General features: G+C 36.4%; 1 protein-coding gene across 2 annotated transcripts in view; it reads right to left on the minus strand.

The window, feature by feature from the left end:
• Positions 1 to 17700, minus strand: part of ADGRL4 (adhesion G protein-coupled receptor L4) — a 100353-nt gene that overhangs the window by 29154 nt on the left and 53499 nt on the right. For both annotated transcript variants that reach the window (XM_087889863.1, XM_034437057.3), the window contains 6 exons: positions 10969 to 11124; positions 10143 to 10210; positions 8140 to 8316; positions 7859 to 8042; positions 5179 to 5295; positions 1664 to 1857 (listed from right to left, as the gene is read on the minus strand). In XM_087889863.1, the coding sequence (XP_087745989.1) occupies positions 1664 to 1857; positions 5179 to 5295; positions 7859 to 8042; positions 8140 to 8316; positions 10143 to 10210; positions 10969 to 11124 (896 nt within the window). The remainder of the gene's footprint in view (positions 1 to 1663; positions 1858 to 5178; positions 5296 to 7858; positions 8043 to 8139; positions 8317 to 10142; positions 10211 to 10968; positions 11125 to 17700) is intronic.

The following is a 17700-nucleotide window of genomic DNA, read 5'->3' on the forward strand; positions in this document are numbered from 1 at the left end:
TGCCATTGGACAATCCATAAGGAATCACGGTTAGTTTTTTAAAAATTGGGTGCTGTCTCATTTTTTATTTTTAGCCACCCAAAATGAGCATATTATTCTTCGCTTGCTTCCGGTAGCCCTAATTTTGCCAAGGTAGTATATATATATATATATACACCGTGGGATGTGGTGACTCAGTGGCTAAGACGCTGAGCTTGTCGATTGAAAGGTTGGCAGTTCACTGTTGGAATCCCTAGTGCTGTGTAATGGGGTGAGTTCCCGTTACTTGTTCCAGCTTCTGCCAAACTAGCAGTTCGAAAGCATGTAAAAAATGCAAGTAGAAAAATAGGGACCACCTTTGGTGGGAAAGTAACAACGTTCCGTGCACCTTTGGCATTTAATCATGACCACGGAGACAACGCTGGCTCTTCAGCTTTGAAATGGAGATGAACACCGCCTCCTAGAGTCAGGAACGACTAACACATATATGCAAGGGGAACCTTTACCTTTACCTAGTATATATACTTTATTTTCTGTTGGATATATTTGACTTGCTTTCAGTCTTGAACTTCTAACATCTATGGAAAATGCCTCTCTTTTTTTAAAAATGTCCTTCCACCATCCCTTCTCCCTTATTCTACCTCCAAAGTTCACACATGGGATGTTGTTGTTGTTATTACACCCTGAACCTCCTCCAAATAATTCACAATAGGTCCTTGACATTCATGAGAATGCCTAAATCAAGAAGCGCTTACTTTCCAAGAATATGTAGTGGGGTTTAATGGCTATGTGTGGATTAGAATGTTCATCTTTTCAATCCACATTTATCATTCTATAGCTCTCAGCTGTTATGTACTATCACTGTATAATGGCAAGTAATCCAAAACGAAATATCCGGAATTATATAGCTATTCTGTAAAACTGTCATTGTGATTGCTGACGGCTATAAGAAACAGTGGCACTGTTCACTTAGATGCCCTGTTAAATTTTATTCTTCGTGGTGGTTGTACTTTGCTAAGTAACATAAGGAATGCAACAGCCTCCCACTTTGCAAGTGGAAAAATGCTCAGATTTGAGAGTTGGAAGGACAAACTTATTGGCGCTGACCTTTTATGATCTCATAATCTACTGATCACCAGGGGGCAGTAGGGTGCTGGTAGAGTGTTAAGGTGTTTACTTCACCTATGCTTGTGCAAGAGATGTCTAATCTGAAATAATTGTTTCCCCCCATTCTTCCCGGGTATATAGTAGGAACCAATGATCTAGGCTTTACTTATTCCTATAATGCATTTTCTATAAATGAATCTTTCTTTTACACTTACAAAATGTGCTTCATTAATTCTTTCTTGGGTGCTATTTTCTTTTTCAAAAATGCTCATACACACTTCAGCCTCCAACAAGGAAGTGCCTTGGATTACACTTGCACATTGTTGACAAATGTGTAATAAGACTTCCATGCATTCATTATTCTTGTCAGTTTCTAGCCACACTTTTTAGTAGCTACCTACTCCTACTCCCTGCCTTGCACTTGCTGTGTTAAACTCAACCTTGTAATTTCCCTTCTAATTATATTATGCCATATTGGCAAACAACAGAGTTATAAGGATAGCGCCAAAGCAGCCTTGCAACCCACTACAGAAAAATTACAGTCTTAAACGAGAGATGTTTTAAAAAGAAAGCTTACCTGTGTATGTTTTAAAGTAAATATTATTTTCTCAGCTGGATACAGCCCAGGTGGAGTGGACCTAATTGCAACAGCTATAACTGATGAACCTACTATTTCTCCATCCTCTGTATTTTCTGTCAGGGACAAATTCTGTGGTAATGAAAGCAGAGCTCCAATATTGTCGTATCGCAGAAACACAACTGCAACTGTGCCTATCCATCAAATAAAACATGCTTAGTGGTTTGAGGATTGTTGATTTTTTTTTAAAAAAACATATAAATAGTAAAATATTTAAAAACACTAAGGAAACAACAATCAAAAGACCTTTTTAAACTCTGACAAGAAGAATATCAAATCAATGGAAATTTTGCAGAAAACTTACAGAAAGACTGCAGAAACAGAGGGAAATGTTTAAAGCAGTAAGGGCTGTGCCACTATTAGAAATTAAATTTAATGATTCAATCAAAGAATATTGCCCATATTTTTGGAAGGTAAATCTTCCAACTGTACAATTTAAGAGGCTATAGGTTCCAGGTGTTAGGGGATTAGTTTCCAGTCCCAGACAAGGGTTGTTCACATTGCCCATTGCAACTATGCACGTGAATCTCCATCTCATTTTTAGATGCATCGCCCAAAAGGTTAATGTAAAAAAAAAAAAAGTTCAAGACTTCATTCACACAATTATGATTGCCATCCTCTTTTTTTAACCCTCTTGCACACATCCCCTGCTCATATAATTCTATAAGCAGTATAGCTCTTATAAAATAGACAACATTCTGAATGTAGACCTATATCGTTTCCTAACAAGTGACTTTGCTTGGAAATAGTAATGACAGAAGGGTGATCATAATGTTTATGAAATATAAGAGAACCCCAGCAAATGCTTTTAAAATCCAGTAATTTGGATTCCTTACTTCTCATCATTTAAACTTAAATACAGTATATCCAAGCGCATTTATACCTTGCCAAGAATCTTGCCTCCCCCTATTGTTATGATCAACACTAACCTCTAAAAGCATTTATGTTTGGTGCTCCTGCTGAGACAGAAAGTCACATTAAATATTGTGTACAATATGGAGAAAGGAGCAATCAATAGGAGGCTAATTTCGGGGTCAGCTCATACAAAGAGTTCAGATGTAACTCATAAGCAGACTCTGATACTTTGGCATAGCTGCAAGGATGGCATCAAAAATATTTGCTTCTATTTCCAACTAACCACATTTTCTCTGAACCACAAGCTGTGATTGGGGAAGCAAGCCTACTTCAGAAATCAGAGTTTGACGCTGGCTTGTAAACTAACTACATTTTGTCTAGGATCAGATAAAATGAAAACTCTGTTTACCAAGGGATGCAGTAACTTTTTTAAAATCTCATCTATAATCAAGTCCATGAATCACATGTAATATAAAAGATATGTGACATAGTCAAAATGTAAACTTTAGGTTTAATTTCTTTGGCATTCCTCCCACTCCATTCCAATTTATTTTAAAATAGGGAAAAGAACAATACTTTGCAGACCGCATTAACAAGACCTCCTAAATTAAAGGTCCATCTGACTGGGAGGAAAAAACTTTTAAGCTATCAATTTCAAGTAAAACAAAAACAAAACAAAACTCCCAAAGCACCAATATTACCACTCCCCCAGTGTACAGTTAAAAATATACTTTCACTTGTGGAATTATAGTTTTGTGGTTAAATTCCAGGGTCATGATGCACCCCAGATTATGTACTACTCTATCACTTTGTGAAAAATGATATCTCATTTTTATGGGAATAGACGACTTATTTAAGGGATGGAAAGAACCTTATATATTGGTATATTAAATATCCTAAATAACCAAACATCTGCCCCTGAAGACTCAGATTGCACGGCTCCTGTTAGACTTCTCTCTTTTTACATGCCCTCCTTTTTCTCACCTGCACTTTCACAAATTTCCTTTCCTGCCTGCTTTCAGATAACAATACAATTTTAAAACGGGAAGGAATCTTATAGAACATCTAGTCCCGGGGTGTCAAACCAGATTTCATTGAGGGCTGCAACAGGGTTATGTTTGACCTTGGGGGGCCAGGATGAGCATGGACAGGGTGGGCATGGTCAGCTTGACGTACCTCATACTGGGGGCACCTGTGGTTGCCCAAGTGCTTTGCCAGCGAAAACGGGCTCCTGAGCTCCGTTTTCGGCTGCGATGGCCTCCTGAAACCTTCTGCCGGTGAAAATGGAGCTCTGTTTTCACTAGCAGAGACACTGCAGGCTGGTCCGCTGTTTCCAGGGTGGCCCGACGGACCAGATCTAAGCACCCCACGGGCCGGATCAAGTCCCCCCAGGCCTTGAGTTTGACATCCCTGATCTAGTCCATCTCTCAGGTGAATGGAGGAGCACATCAAATCAGGAAGATTTGAAAGATTTCATGTGAAAATTTCCAGTGAAAGAGATTCTACCACTGTTCTAGGCAGGCAGCTTATTTTTCTTACTTTTAACATTTTTATTTGTTTAAAAAATATTCAGATTGTCCATCCATCCATCCATCCATCCATCCATCCATCCATCCATCCATCCCTTAATTTTAACTTGTGATTTGTCATGCTTTCAGCCTCAACAGACAACAGCTCAATCTCCCTTTTGAATAGGATAACGTTTGATATATCGAGTATGTAAATGAGTGTTTTATCTCTCCTTTTTTTCTTTTTTCTTTTGAGAACTAAACACATCCTAAAGCTAAACTCCTTTAGCAGTTTTTATAGTCCTCCCTGTTTGCCTCAATTACATTATGAACTCTTTCTTCTGAGAGAAGACAAACAAGATACCAGATAATTTCATTTTCACCATCTTCTTCTCATTCTAAGTTTTAGCCTTCCTGAGTCTATCCTTACAACCTCACACCAGCAGTTTGTATTCCTCCTTAATTATTAATCCCTGTTTCCATTTTCTATTCCATTTCCTTTTATTTCCTTTTGACACTGTGTTTCCCACATTTTTTTCTTCTTTTTCCAAGGAGTTTGTGCTTGTGATTTCAGTATTTCATTTACCAGCTTCTCCCATCCCTTTAAGGCTTATTTATCCTTTAGAATTTCACCCCAAAGTATGCTGCCCATGTATCACTGAGGATAGCTGAGGACTTCTGGGAGTTGAAGTCCACCCATCTTAAAGCCACCAAGGTTGAGAAACACTGTTCTACACTATTTCAGTGATTCTGCTCAGGATTCAAGGGAGACAGGGGACTGCTTGCAGATGATTGCTCCCCTGAAATCTAAGGAAAAGGTTTCCTTATAGGCAGATGTAGTTTTCACAAGCTCATTATCAGTCAACGTATGCAAGAGATCATAAAATACTTATGAAGATTTATTAGTGTGAGAATTAAAAATCCCAAAACGGCATCAAATTTTTTCCATTTTCTATTTCATCTATTTAACTTTATACTGGATTTCTTCATACTGCAAGTGGAACAATGTGGCTGATGAATCTTAGAAAAAGAGAGGGTTTTCCTTTGAGTCCAGATATTGTACCAACAACAACCCTAAACCACCATCCTAACCTTTAGCAGCCAATATTTCTTTTTTCTTTGCAGAGATCTTAATACTGTCTCCTCCCATCTGAGTATTTTGGTTGATGAGGTTCACCTTCTCCGTGTCAAAAGTATAAAGTCTTAAAGCTGAAAAAGAAAAGGGGGAATTATGTCTTTGAAAATAACAATTACACTGAAGACTAGCTTAATATAAAGTTCTGCAAGAACTATTACAGGCAGTTTTCGAAGTACGACCACAATTGAGCCCAAGCAAGAAATTGTTAAGTGAGTTTTGCCCCATTTTCTAAACTTTCTTGCCACAATTGTTAAGTGAATCACTACAGTTGTTAAATTAGTTACACAGTTTTTAAGTGAATATGGCTTCTATATTGACTTAGTTTGTCAGAAATGCGAATGATCTTATTGTGTGTGGGTATCTCTCAATGTTCAAGTACAGAAATTAATATGGCAGTATTAATATTATGCATTCATATTAATGCATAATATTAATGCATTAACACAATGGCATGCTATATATTTCATGCTTTGTCCCTTCGGCCCCATCCCCAACATTGATCCATAGCCCTTTACTATTTTGCTCATGTGCTTTAAACTTTAGGACCATGTTATTCATGGTAGGTGGATGTCCTTTAATTCTATATTTGTACCTTTTCATTCTTTGCCTGGGGAAAAAAAAATGTAACCTCTAATTTGCTTTGCATTAAGCGCAGTTTGGTAAAGAATAACGAAAGCTGCTTTCAGAAGAGCTTCCACTTTATTAAAAATGCATTTCTGAAAGTGAATACCAATTTCTTTAAAAGCACAGGAGACAATACCTTTGAAAGTATTTATTTTGCAATCCATTCAGTGTGCGTTTATGTGAAGATAAAGGCATGCAATTCAACTGCATTGGACTCTAATGATATTTGTTGTCAAAAACAAACAGACCAAATATCAACCCCCACCCCCACCGCAGAGTAGAAGTGAGAAAGTAGCACATGAAATCTTTTAGCTTTACATTTCAGTCCAGTGCTTTAATCCCCTGTAAAACAATGGAAAAGTCAATGAGCAATTTTGTTGTAAACAAAACAAAAGTTTGACTGATGGGTTGAAATTACTTAGCAGCATACTCCTACTTATGCAGAATTTTTGTTTAGTTATTTATTTTTAAAGAATGATGGTTTTCAATATGCAGGCTCTCATTAAAGGCTTTTCCAGCACCTAAGAAAGAGGTTCTCCTTTTTCCTAAAGAATAGAATAGAATAGAATAGAATAGAATAGAATAGAATAGAATAGAATAGAATAAACAGAGTTGGAATGGATCTTGGAGGACTTGTAGTCCAACCCCCTGCTCAGGTAGGAAATTCGATACCAGGGGTGTCAAACTTGCGGCACGCGGGCTGGATGCGTCATGTGCTGGCCCTGCCCCTGCCCGGTTTAGCAAAAGGGGAAAAAGTCCTGATACATCATATGATGACGCCATGACGATGCAAGTTTGACAGTCCTGCTCTATACCATTTCAGCGAAATGGTTGTCCAATCTCCTCATAAAAACTTCCAGTGTTGGAGGATTCACAACTTCTGAAGGCAAGTTGTTCCACTGATTAATTGTTCTAACTGTCAGGAAACTTAGTTTTAGGTTGCTTATCTCCTTGTTTAGTTTCCATCCATTGCTTTGTCTCCTGCCCTCAGTTGCTTGGGAGAATGGATTGACTCCCTCTTCTTTGTGGCAACCCCTGAGATATTGGGACACTGCTATCACTGTTGAGGGACATCATCAGGAGAATATGGATGGTTTGAAAGTCAGGAAAGAGTAGTCTGCCTTTATCCAATTGAAAGAACTACAGATAGTCCTTGATTTACAACCATTCATTTAGTGACCGTTTGAAGTTACAATGGCACTGAAAAAAGTGACTTATGACCATTTTCACACTTACGAACGTTGCAGCATCCCCATGGCCACGGAATCAAAATTCAGATGCTTGATTCATATTTATTACAGTTGCAGTGCTTTGGAATCATATAATCAGTTCCTGCAATCTTCTGACAAGCAACATCAATGGGGAAACCAGATTCACTTAACAACCATGTTACTAACTTAACAACTGCAGTGATTTCACTTAACAATTCTGGCAAAAAAAGGGCATAAAATGGGACAAAATTCACTTAACAAATGTTTCACTTAGCAATTTTGGGCTGATTTGTGGTTGTAAGTGAAAGACTACCTGTATACACCTCGTATGTTAAGAGACTGTAATGAAACAAATTCATAGGCTGCTTGGGGAGGTATTTCTCTCATTGAAAGAGGTTAAGGACTTTCATTCGGTGGACAAGCCAGAGGCTGTCCACCTTGAGAAATGGGACTGATAATCAGGTCAGAAAAGAAGTGACTGCAGTCTATCCATCTCTGGTAAAAGGTTTAGCTAAGCTTCTCCATAATACATGCCTGAAAGTCAATAGCAGGGTTAGATGTGCCAAGCCAAGAGGTTATCTAGTCTTCCATTCAGTTCTAAATACCAAGAATAAATAGCTCGCATCCATTGGATTACAAACAGTTGAGAACAAACTTACGATTCTGCTTCTAATGTCAACAATTTGTCTGCAAGGATGCAAAAAAAAAAAAAAAAAAGAAAGAAAGAAAAAAAAAAGAAAGCAAGAAAGCAAGAAGAAGAACAATCCATCTTCAATATGTTTTGTTTCCCTGTGCGTACCCATATCACTAGCATTAATGTCTACTTCTGCCATCTTTGGGAAATTCTGAGATAGGAAGGCTGTTGTTTCCTCAGTAGCATGCATCAATTTGGTGAGGCTTCGTCTTCTGTTGTCTGCTGGGACAGCTTCCCAAGCTGCCTTCTTATCTTCCTGAACAAAATTATTTACAGTACTAACAAATTCCTGTTGGGTTAATAAAAATATTATGTTAACTTTGCATGCTGTATCCCCAATAAGATATCTTGTAAGTAACAAAAACTTTAAATCCCAGTTCACTCACATGAAGAGTCTGATCTCGAAGCCTCTCATTGGAAATGGTGTAATTTGTGATACTCAGCAAAGAAAAGGGAACAGATAACATTTCAACATAAGAAATTACTTCAACTGGTGTAATGGGTCCTATGCTGTTCTTGTTGATTTCTTGTAATACAGCCAGAGGATCTTTTAATTCACTAATCTGAAAGAAAGTTTTAAACCATTATGCATGTCGTCCAATACTTCATTTGAAATGAAGGGTCATAATTGGTGCTCAATTGGTAGTTAAAAAGTTGCTACTACCATTTTTTTTTTTTTTTGCTGAACTTGAAAGAGAGAGAATTGTATGGTGGATAAAATATAGGTTGTCTACACAGAAAAGGTCTGGATTCAAATGTAACTTTGCCATGAATTTCTGGATAGTAATAAATATCTCTAAGTAAGGTGATCTCACAATGTTGCACTAAGAATGTTTTGCTCGATACCTAAAGATTATTTCTACCCAACAATTCTTACCCTTGGATCAATATTTGCTCCAGGATAAATTTAATTCTAATTATCAATTCTGTGTACCAATTTCAGGGTATTTCTGTTATATGTGGCTGGTAAAGGTAAAGGTAAAGGTTCCTCTTGCACTTATGTGCTAGTTGTTCCTGACTCTAGGGGGTGGTGCTCACCTCCATTTTAAAGCCGAAGAGTCAGTGCTGTCCGAAGACATCTCCATGGTCATGTGGCCAGAATGACTTAACGCCAAAGGTGCATGGCACGCTGTTACCTTCCCACCAAAGGTGGTCCCTATTTTTCTACTTGCCTTTTTTACACGCTTTTGAACTGCTAGGTTGGCAGAAGCTGGGGCAAGTAACAGGAGCTCACCCCATTATGCAGCACTAGGGATTCGAACCACTGAACTGCTGACCTTTCGATCGACAAGCTCAGAGTCTTAGCCACTGAGCCACTGCATCCCTTTATGTGGCTGGACTACCATTGAAATAATCCACATGCTTAAACAAGAAAGATGTTCTCTGTTTCTCTTGTTGTGGAATAGTAGGGTTGTGAGAAAATTCAGTGTGGGAAATATCATTAATGTTAAAAGATGGATTGGGTGTTCGTAAAATATCTAATCTTGCTTGAAATATAGCCTGATTCTATGAGACAACATAAATAAAACCTCTTGTTGCAAATACAAGTGCATTGGCAATTTATCAAACTTTTATATGGGAAAGAAAGTTGTATTTAAGTTTTGTAAATGTTCTCTAGCTTCCTGAAGAAATAAATACTAGCTTTGTTTGAAGAAAGTCCATTTTATTTTTATTCTGGGTGTGGCATTATATAGTCCTTGAAGCTTTCATAAAACTAAAGTAACTAAAGGAAACTACAATGAATCCAACTCCAAAAATCATATAGTCATATAATCAACTCTCTTGGATTTCTTCTTGCCACACACTGCAGGATATTTTCATTCTGCAGTTCTGTGCTCTGTCACTTTAAACACATAAATTAGGTCAATGAATCAGATGTCTATAAAATGTCTTAAATTAAATTAATTGAGGGGTACAAACCACTGTGTCTGGTTTATTATCATAAGTGGATATGAAAGGATTGCAATAAGTGTATACTGTAGGATTGTGACAGCTATTACTTATTCATTACTTATTCCCTATTTTTCCTTCAAGAACTTTTGAACTATACCATGTTCTCTTAATCACAATCCTATGGGATGATATAGACTAATACCAATAAACTCAAAAGAATCCAGTTAATTTAATGACAGAGTGAGGATTTGAATCTAGGTCTTCACAGTCCCAATTTAATACTCTAGTCCAGGACTGTCAAACTCCTGGCCCGCGGACCGGATGCGTCATGTGCTGGCCATGCCCACGCTTGGTTTAGCGAAGGGGGAAAAAGTCCCGATATGTCATGTGACACTGCCGTGATGACATGAGTTTGACAGCCCTGCTCTAGTCTAAGCATTTACACCAATCTAGAAAAATCTGACAACAAATATATACCTATGTAAATCTTACTTACTTTAGCTAAAGTTTGGTTAATGTTTTTAGTTATACAGTTGTTCAATTCACAGGTTGTTGTTGGTATTGCTGCAGGAATGGAAAAAAAATAGAGTAATTAATATGCCATAATATGATAATTATACATAGTCAATTTCTAGTCAATGAAAGAAAGCCTCAGTGACTTCATGCCTTCACAAAGGCCAATATGTAAAGTGCTCCTCAAAGACAAATATATAAGCCTTAATTGCCAAAAGTAGGCTACTAAAAATTATTCAGTGTAATTTGTCTATTTAACAGTACAGTGGAACAATATAGAAGAAAAGCAAATTTCTCTTTTATAATGACAGGGAATTCATATTTTAGCAGATTGACTTGGAGTGTGTGTGTGTGTGTGTGTGTGTGTGTATTGGCTTTATTCAAGAATATGCATTTCATTCAGAAAGTGCATCCCTGTAGTGGTTCCCATCATTTGTGTAAATAAATCACTTTGTTGCATGATGTGCACCAATTTACAGCCTTTGCTGGATGACACCAACTTGCAAAAGAGGCCATTTGTGATATTTGCATAATTGCATGATTACCCACATGTAAATCACTGCAGGAATCTGATCTCTTGCAGGTGAAGCCAGTTGTGTTGAGATCCACTTAATTTTTACTGTATGCAGGGAAATGGCTTGTGTATTTCAACAGGCAGACATACCCTTTATATATATATAAATCTGAGTATTCATGCATTGCTACATTTTCATATCCAGTTGATTAATCTAAGCGAGACTGAATAGACATCGGTGGGCCTCTCAGAAGACACACTTCTATAATAACAGATAAACCATAATATCATTTACCTTGGCAGGAAGTGCCATCATTTGGCTTAAACTGTAATTTTCCTGTGGATGGTTGATAACCTTCGTTACAGGTGCAGCTGTATCCTCCATCCATATTGTCACATTGTGCATGATCTCCACAGGCACCGGTTCCCAGTTCACTGCACTCATCTATATCTGGAAATTATGAGAGAAATTGATTTTTTTAAAAAAGCTTGTACATACGAATACTTCATTGCAGTTTTGATAGCAAGCCAACAACATACCCATACTTTCTGTATACAGTGAGTCCTAAAAATAATAATTTTAAGAAAATTAATCTCTTCCTCCAATTGACACGAAAGCATGACCATTATAATTCTAGTCCAAGATTGTGCAAGCAGTATGTAGTTTTGGAAACAGAGATGGTAATACCTGTTTGGAAAGTACTTGTCTGTTAATTGTAAACTGGACTCTAATTCCAGTTTGTTTGTGATTCACAAAGTTTTCTTGCATGAATGAAATGCCCTTCACAAAGAGTCACATTATCTTTATTCTTTATTATATATTTCAAGTTCAGTTGAAAGTTCCATTAAAAGCTCGCACTCCCCAACTAAATTATAAGCAAGAAAAGTATCAAACTAAGCTTATCCTTTAACCTTGGATACTTGAGTTCCCATTTATACTTTTTTCTAAAGTAAGAATTCTTGACATTGAAATTGTATAACGGTTTGCAAGATTTGATATCTTGCTATTAATTTATACCTTTTCATGTTTTGAAATTGGTGCATATTAATTATTGTAATAGCAGAATGTGAATTATTCATGTTGAACTATCAGAAATAAGTAAAACAGCTTTCCTTAACATTTCAAATGGATCAAAAGTTTTGCATTCAGTTTAATGCTAGGCTGTTCCTTGGTGCAATCCAGGTCACCTTGACAAATATATATATAGGCCACAGTGGACCAACTTCAGGTTTATGTGATCTTCTTTGTTTTTATTAGAATGATAAATGAAGCTATTAAAATATCTGGTAACGAGTGGAGCTTGTTCAATTTTTACATGGTAAATCTTTCATTCACTATGAAAGTTATGTTTCCCCTTTGCTAATTATAATATAATATAATATAATATAATATAATATAATATAATATAATATAATATAATATAATATAATATAATATAATATAATATAATATAATATAGAACCAGTGTTTAAGGTGATGGACAAAAAGCAGGGAGATTTCACATTCTAATACTCCTTTAGCACAGAAACTAAATAAGTGACCTTGGTTCAGTTACTTTTACCCAATGATCTAGTTGAAAATTGATTGATTATGTGCCATCAAGTTGTCAAGTCTTAGAACCACTTAGATAAATTTCCTTGATGATCTATCTCCTAACCTGGTCTTATAGGTTATCTAAAGGTGTACACTTTGCTGCTAAACTGAGTCTATCCATCTTGCTTCTCTTCTCTTCTCTTCTCTTCTCTTCTCTTCTCTTCTCTTCTCTTCTCTTCTCTTCTCTTCTCTTCTCTTCTCTTCCCTTCCCTTCCCTTCCCTTCCCTTCCCTTCCCTTCCCTTCTCTTTTCTTTCACCTTCTCCAGGATTAGAGTCTTCTCCAAAGATCTGGGGCTTCATATAAGGTATCCAAACTAGGATATTAGAACCTGGTCATATGTGCCACAAGTGAGAATTCTGGGTTGATTTGTTCAATGATCTATTTGTTTATTTTCTTGGCAGTCCACAATACTTTCAGGAGCCTTTCCAACACCAATGTTCAATAAACATCTATAGTCTTGCTATCCTACTTCTAACCAGTTGAAAAACAAGCCTCTTGGTTTCTGAATTATTTATAAAAATAATAAAAGTGGGATATTAAATAACTAACTAAGTAACTAATTAATTAATAATAGATTCCAAAGAGCATTTGTGTCAGGAATTCCCTGTGTCACTGTGAGGGCATGGACACTTTAAAATAGTGAAAGGAAAGGAAAGATTATCAAATTTACTAAATTATCAACTGTGGTGATTCACTTAACAACTGAGGCAAGAAAAGTCATAAAACGGGGCAAAACACGGTTAACAAATGTCTCACTTAACAACAGAAAATTTGGTCTCAATTGTGGTCATAAATCGAGGACTATGTGAATATACTAAACATAATAAACTGAGAATAACTACCTTAGTGGAAGATGTGCAGATAAATTTAATCTATCTATAGGAGTAAAACTAAAGAATTAGGACTGAAGACTAAATTATGACAAACGATAATCTCGGGATACACAACACTGCAACATTTTTGTTCTTTTACATAAGAAGGATCTAATGAGTTCTAGAAGATCCAGCATCTTTTTAGATTTTTATTTTTATTTGTCAAGCATGTATAGATAACAGATATAAGTATAAACATGATTATGAATACATGAAATGGATATGAATAAAAGGGGACATTAGGACAGGGACAGTAGGCACGTTGGTGTGCTTATGCACACCCCTTACAAACGTCTTAGGAATTGGGTGAGGTCAACAGTAGACAGTCTAAGGTTAAAGCTATCCAATTATGCAGGGATCCAGAAATGCCGTAGGATTTTAGTTTTAGAAGTAGTTTGTTGTGTACCACTGAATCAAAGGCTTTACAGAAATTTATGTAAATTGCATCTATTGCTTTGCCCTGATCGAGTTGTGTAGTCCATATGTTTTTGCAATGTAGGAGTTGAAGATTATAGGATAATTTTTTCTGAAACCAAGTTTTTTGTTAGAGAGTAGGTTGTTTGTCTCTAAGTGGAGGGTAATGGATTGGTTAATGATGGATTCCATGAATTCCACCTTTGCAGGTGACACAACATAAAGAGATTGGTCTGTAATTTTCAACGAGGCTGGGGTCTCCCTTTTTGAAGGTAGGGATGACCTTGGCTCGTGACCATAGTATGGGCAAGGAGATGGTCCTGAAAGATTTTTCAAAGATTATGCTTAGAGATTCTGCTATGTCAGTGGAAACCTTTTTTAAGAAGTAGATATACAGTAGATATTGAAAGATTTAGGTGAGGAACTAATCACAAATATGGAAGTTGTGAAACACAGCCACCGTTTCTTTGATAATTTGAGCTCTGCATTGAGAAAAGGTGAACCAGGAAGTGGATTGCACAAGGAAAAGCTAGAATAATATGGAATTAAAATATGACAGGGAAAATAAGACGGGAGAGAAAATCTTAAATAAAAGCATAGAGATTAATTATGAAAGCCTGGATTCAGCTATTCTTTTAAAGGAAAAAAAATCCCAATATGTTTGTGACACTTTCCTCCTGTGTGTTATATAGTAAATCTGTTTTCATATCCATAGCGAATGAGCACACATTGGGGAATGAAAGTTACATATTTGCATGGAGTTCAGATATATGTATGGAAATATTTCAATGAAATGGGCACTCGTGATGTTCTAGGTTACAAATTTCTGGTTAAAAAAAATAAATAAATCCCTAGTTACCCAGAGGCCCCAGGCAGGCATTCAACAAAATCACAGTGGATTTGAGGTAGGCCTATACAGTGCCTGCATTCCCTGCCTGCATGTTCATTTCTATCGAAGACATCCAGGGAAAAAACAGTATCTAACATACGCCAATTCAATTGGATTATTATGAGCTCAAGGGTAAAGCTTGAAATATAGACCTACAACAGATTTTCTACAAACCCCATGAGCAAAGAGCAATAATGAGCACACGTTTAATTTATTATACCTGAATTTGAAACTTCTATTACGTTGGTGAAATTACAAATCCACATGACAATGTAGAACATCAATCCTCTCTTTCAGAAAAGCAACTAAAATAGAGTTGTTCTGAAGGGCCTTTGGTTAAGCACTGTAATTGGTTTGCCTATAGTTGTGTTTACGATGGAGTAATTTAATTAATGATGTTATTATGCTCTTAGTGTAACATTGTGCCTGCATTATTTGAGATCATTATCCTGATGACTTCTTTTGGTTTTAATGCATTGTACCAGGAATCCATGCGATGTCTATCTGTATAAAAATGAAATAATAGATAAATAGATCTATAATAGAGAAAGAGCTGTAGTGGCGCAGTGGTTTGAATGCAGGCTACTTCTGCTGACTGCCGGCTGCCAGCATCTCGGCAGTTCGAGTCTCACTTGCTCAAGGTTGACTCAGACTTCCACCTTTTCAAAGTCGGTAAAATGAGGATATTGTTGAGGGGGCAATATGCTGACTCTATAAACCATTTAGAGAGGACTGTAAAGCAATGTGAAGTGGTATATAAGACTAAGTGCTAAATTTATAGTCTTATAAAATGAAACTGGATCTATTTTCTTTTTCATTTACAAGAAAATAAGCTATTTGTTTAATTCAAATAATTATCAAGTTTTTAAATGTACGATTATGCTTACGGTGAGCATATTTCCTTGGAAAAAATGAATAAACCTGAAAAAGGGGCAAATCTGGAAGGTGTCCATAAGGATAAACAAAATATTGTTTATGTTTATAAATTAGATTTGCTAAGAAAATTCGAGAACAAAATCAAGAAAAACTGTACAAAATGCAGTTGCAACTGTACAAAAAACATCTAAAACAGTATATATAAATTTATTTTAAATGGAGAATTCAGTTCCATATTTTTCACATGAAGGTGCAAGTCTGTGAATTAAAGACATCATTTGCACAGTAAAAGTGAAACAACCAGAATAAAGGTTAAAAGTGAGTTGTTAAAAAAATAAATCTAAAGGACAGCTTTTGGATAAAGGACTGCCCTTTATAATAAAAGATGTATGGTCACAGTAATTATACATGTTTCATTATAATTTTTGAAATTCAATTTGTTAAATATTTCCCCACTGCATTTTAATTTGGTATTGGTCACACTTGTGAGTGTTGTGGTCAGCAGGCATTTTGTGTGTTTGACGCTGCCCGCCTTTTATTTTTTATTGCTGTGTGATTGTTGAGTTTATGATTTAGTTTAATTTTGTTTTTTTATCTTACTATGGACTCATTTCCCCCATCCATATATTGTAAATTGCCAAGAGATTGAAGTGAGATATAAATTCAATAACTAATTAAATTTGGTAACAACTTTCAGAGATTTCTCAGTGTTGTGCCTAAAGCTTTTGACAGCCACATAAAGCTCTGAGGCCTTTTTTTTTTTGCTTTAGAAGTTGAAAACCTCCCAACATTGAGAAGTATTGAAAAATGTAAGGTTTAATTGTAATAAGGTAAATTAATATGGTTATCTATAAGAACCTGCAATGTATTTGAACATTTGGTGATTTATATAACTTATTTTTCCTTTTTGCAAGCAATTTGGATCTTAGTATACACATTTTTCACCTGCTTTGGGTTAATCATTAAGGTGATATTAATGCTGGAACATATAAAGTATTTTCTATTACCTATACAGCTAGGAACCATATTCAAATTTCTTGGTGAATTGCTGCTGATTGATGTTTATTAAATACATTAAACACAACATTTTGAAAATTGGAACATGATTCTTGAATATCATCTAAGGATTATCTGGGCTACAATCAATGATGTGAGGTTTTGATTAAACATAACAATTGATATTGTTAAGCTGTCATGGCTGTGAACTTCTGCATCTATAAAGCCTTTATGTTTTCTGAGATAACATCCCAATTATCTTTTGGTGATTTCTTTTATTCTTTACTAAAGTACAGAAGTGTCGCTGGGTCATAATCATCTGTCTATTTAATGACAATTCTTTCAACATTCAAGGCAGTTTACGTTAACAGATTAACAGAGTTAGAAGGGATCTTGTAGGTCTTCTAGTCCAACCCCCCCCCAAGCAGGAGACCCTGCACCATTTCTGACAAATGGCAGTCCAGTCCCTTCTTGAAAGCCTCCAGTGATGAAGCTCCACAACTTCCGAAGGCAAGCTGTTCCATTGGTTGATTGTTCTCACTGTCTGAAAATTTCTCCTTATTTCTAGGTTGAATCTCTCCTTCATCAGTTTCCATCCATTATTCCTTGTCTGGCCTTTGGGTGCTTTGGAAAATAGCTAGAGCCCCTCCTCTCTGTGGCAGCCCCTCAAGTATTGAAACTACTATTATGTCTCCCCTGATCCTTCTCTTCACTAGACTAGCTGTGCTGAGTACTTGCAACCGTTCATCGTATGAATTAGCCTCCAGTCCCCTAATCATCTTGGTTGCTCTTCTCTGCACTTTTTCTCAACATCTTTTTTGTAGTGTGTTGACCAAAACTGTATGCAGTGTTCTAGGTGTGATCTTACTAAGGCTTTATAGAACAGCATTAGTACCTCACTTGATTGTTATTGTATCTCTCTGTTAATGTAACATAGATTCGTGTTACAGATGAGTTGGTCTAAGAAACTGTAATGGTTGTCTGGTGAGTTCTGCATAGAGCTGGGGCTTAAACCTGGACTTCCTTATTTCAAATCCAATACACCATGCTAGCATTCCACTTTCCACTGTAGTGGAATCACACTTGGCCAGTAAAGAATTCAATTCTATTCTTCTATTCTAATGCTAGTAAGGATTTCTTATATTGCTTGTCTTCATTTACTATTTGGGACAGGGGTGGGTTCTAATTTTTTTTTTACTACCGGTTCTGTGGGCGTGGTTTATTTTGTGGGTGTGACTTGATGGTCCTGTGACAATTATTTAGGATTTAGCAGAGGTACTGGTCTACCAGGCTTTTAACTGCTTGCAGAGCTGTATCGATCTACCCATTTATTTTTGCAGGCACTGATCTACTCATGGTCTACCTATTTATTTTTGCAGGCACTG

Source organism: Pantherophis guttatus, chromosome 3 (genome assembly GCF_059756535.1).
Source record: "Pantherophis guttatus breed Tessera chromosome 3, ASM5975653v1, whole genome shotgun sequence".
Classification (NCBI taxonomy): domain Eukaryota; kingdom Metazoa; phylum Chordata; class Lepidosauria; order Squamata; family Colubridae; genus Pantherophis; species Pantherophis guttatus.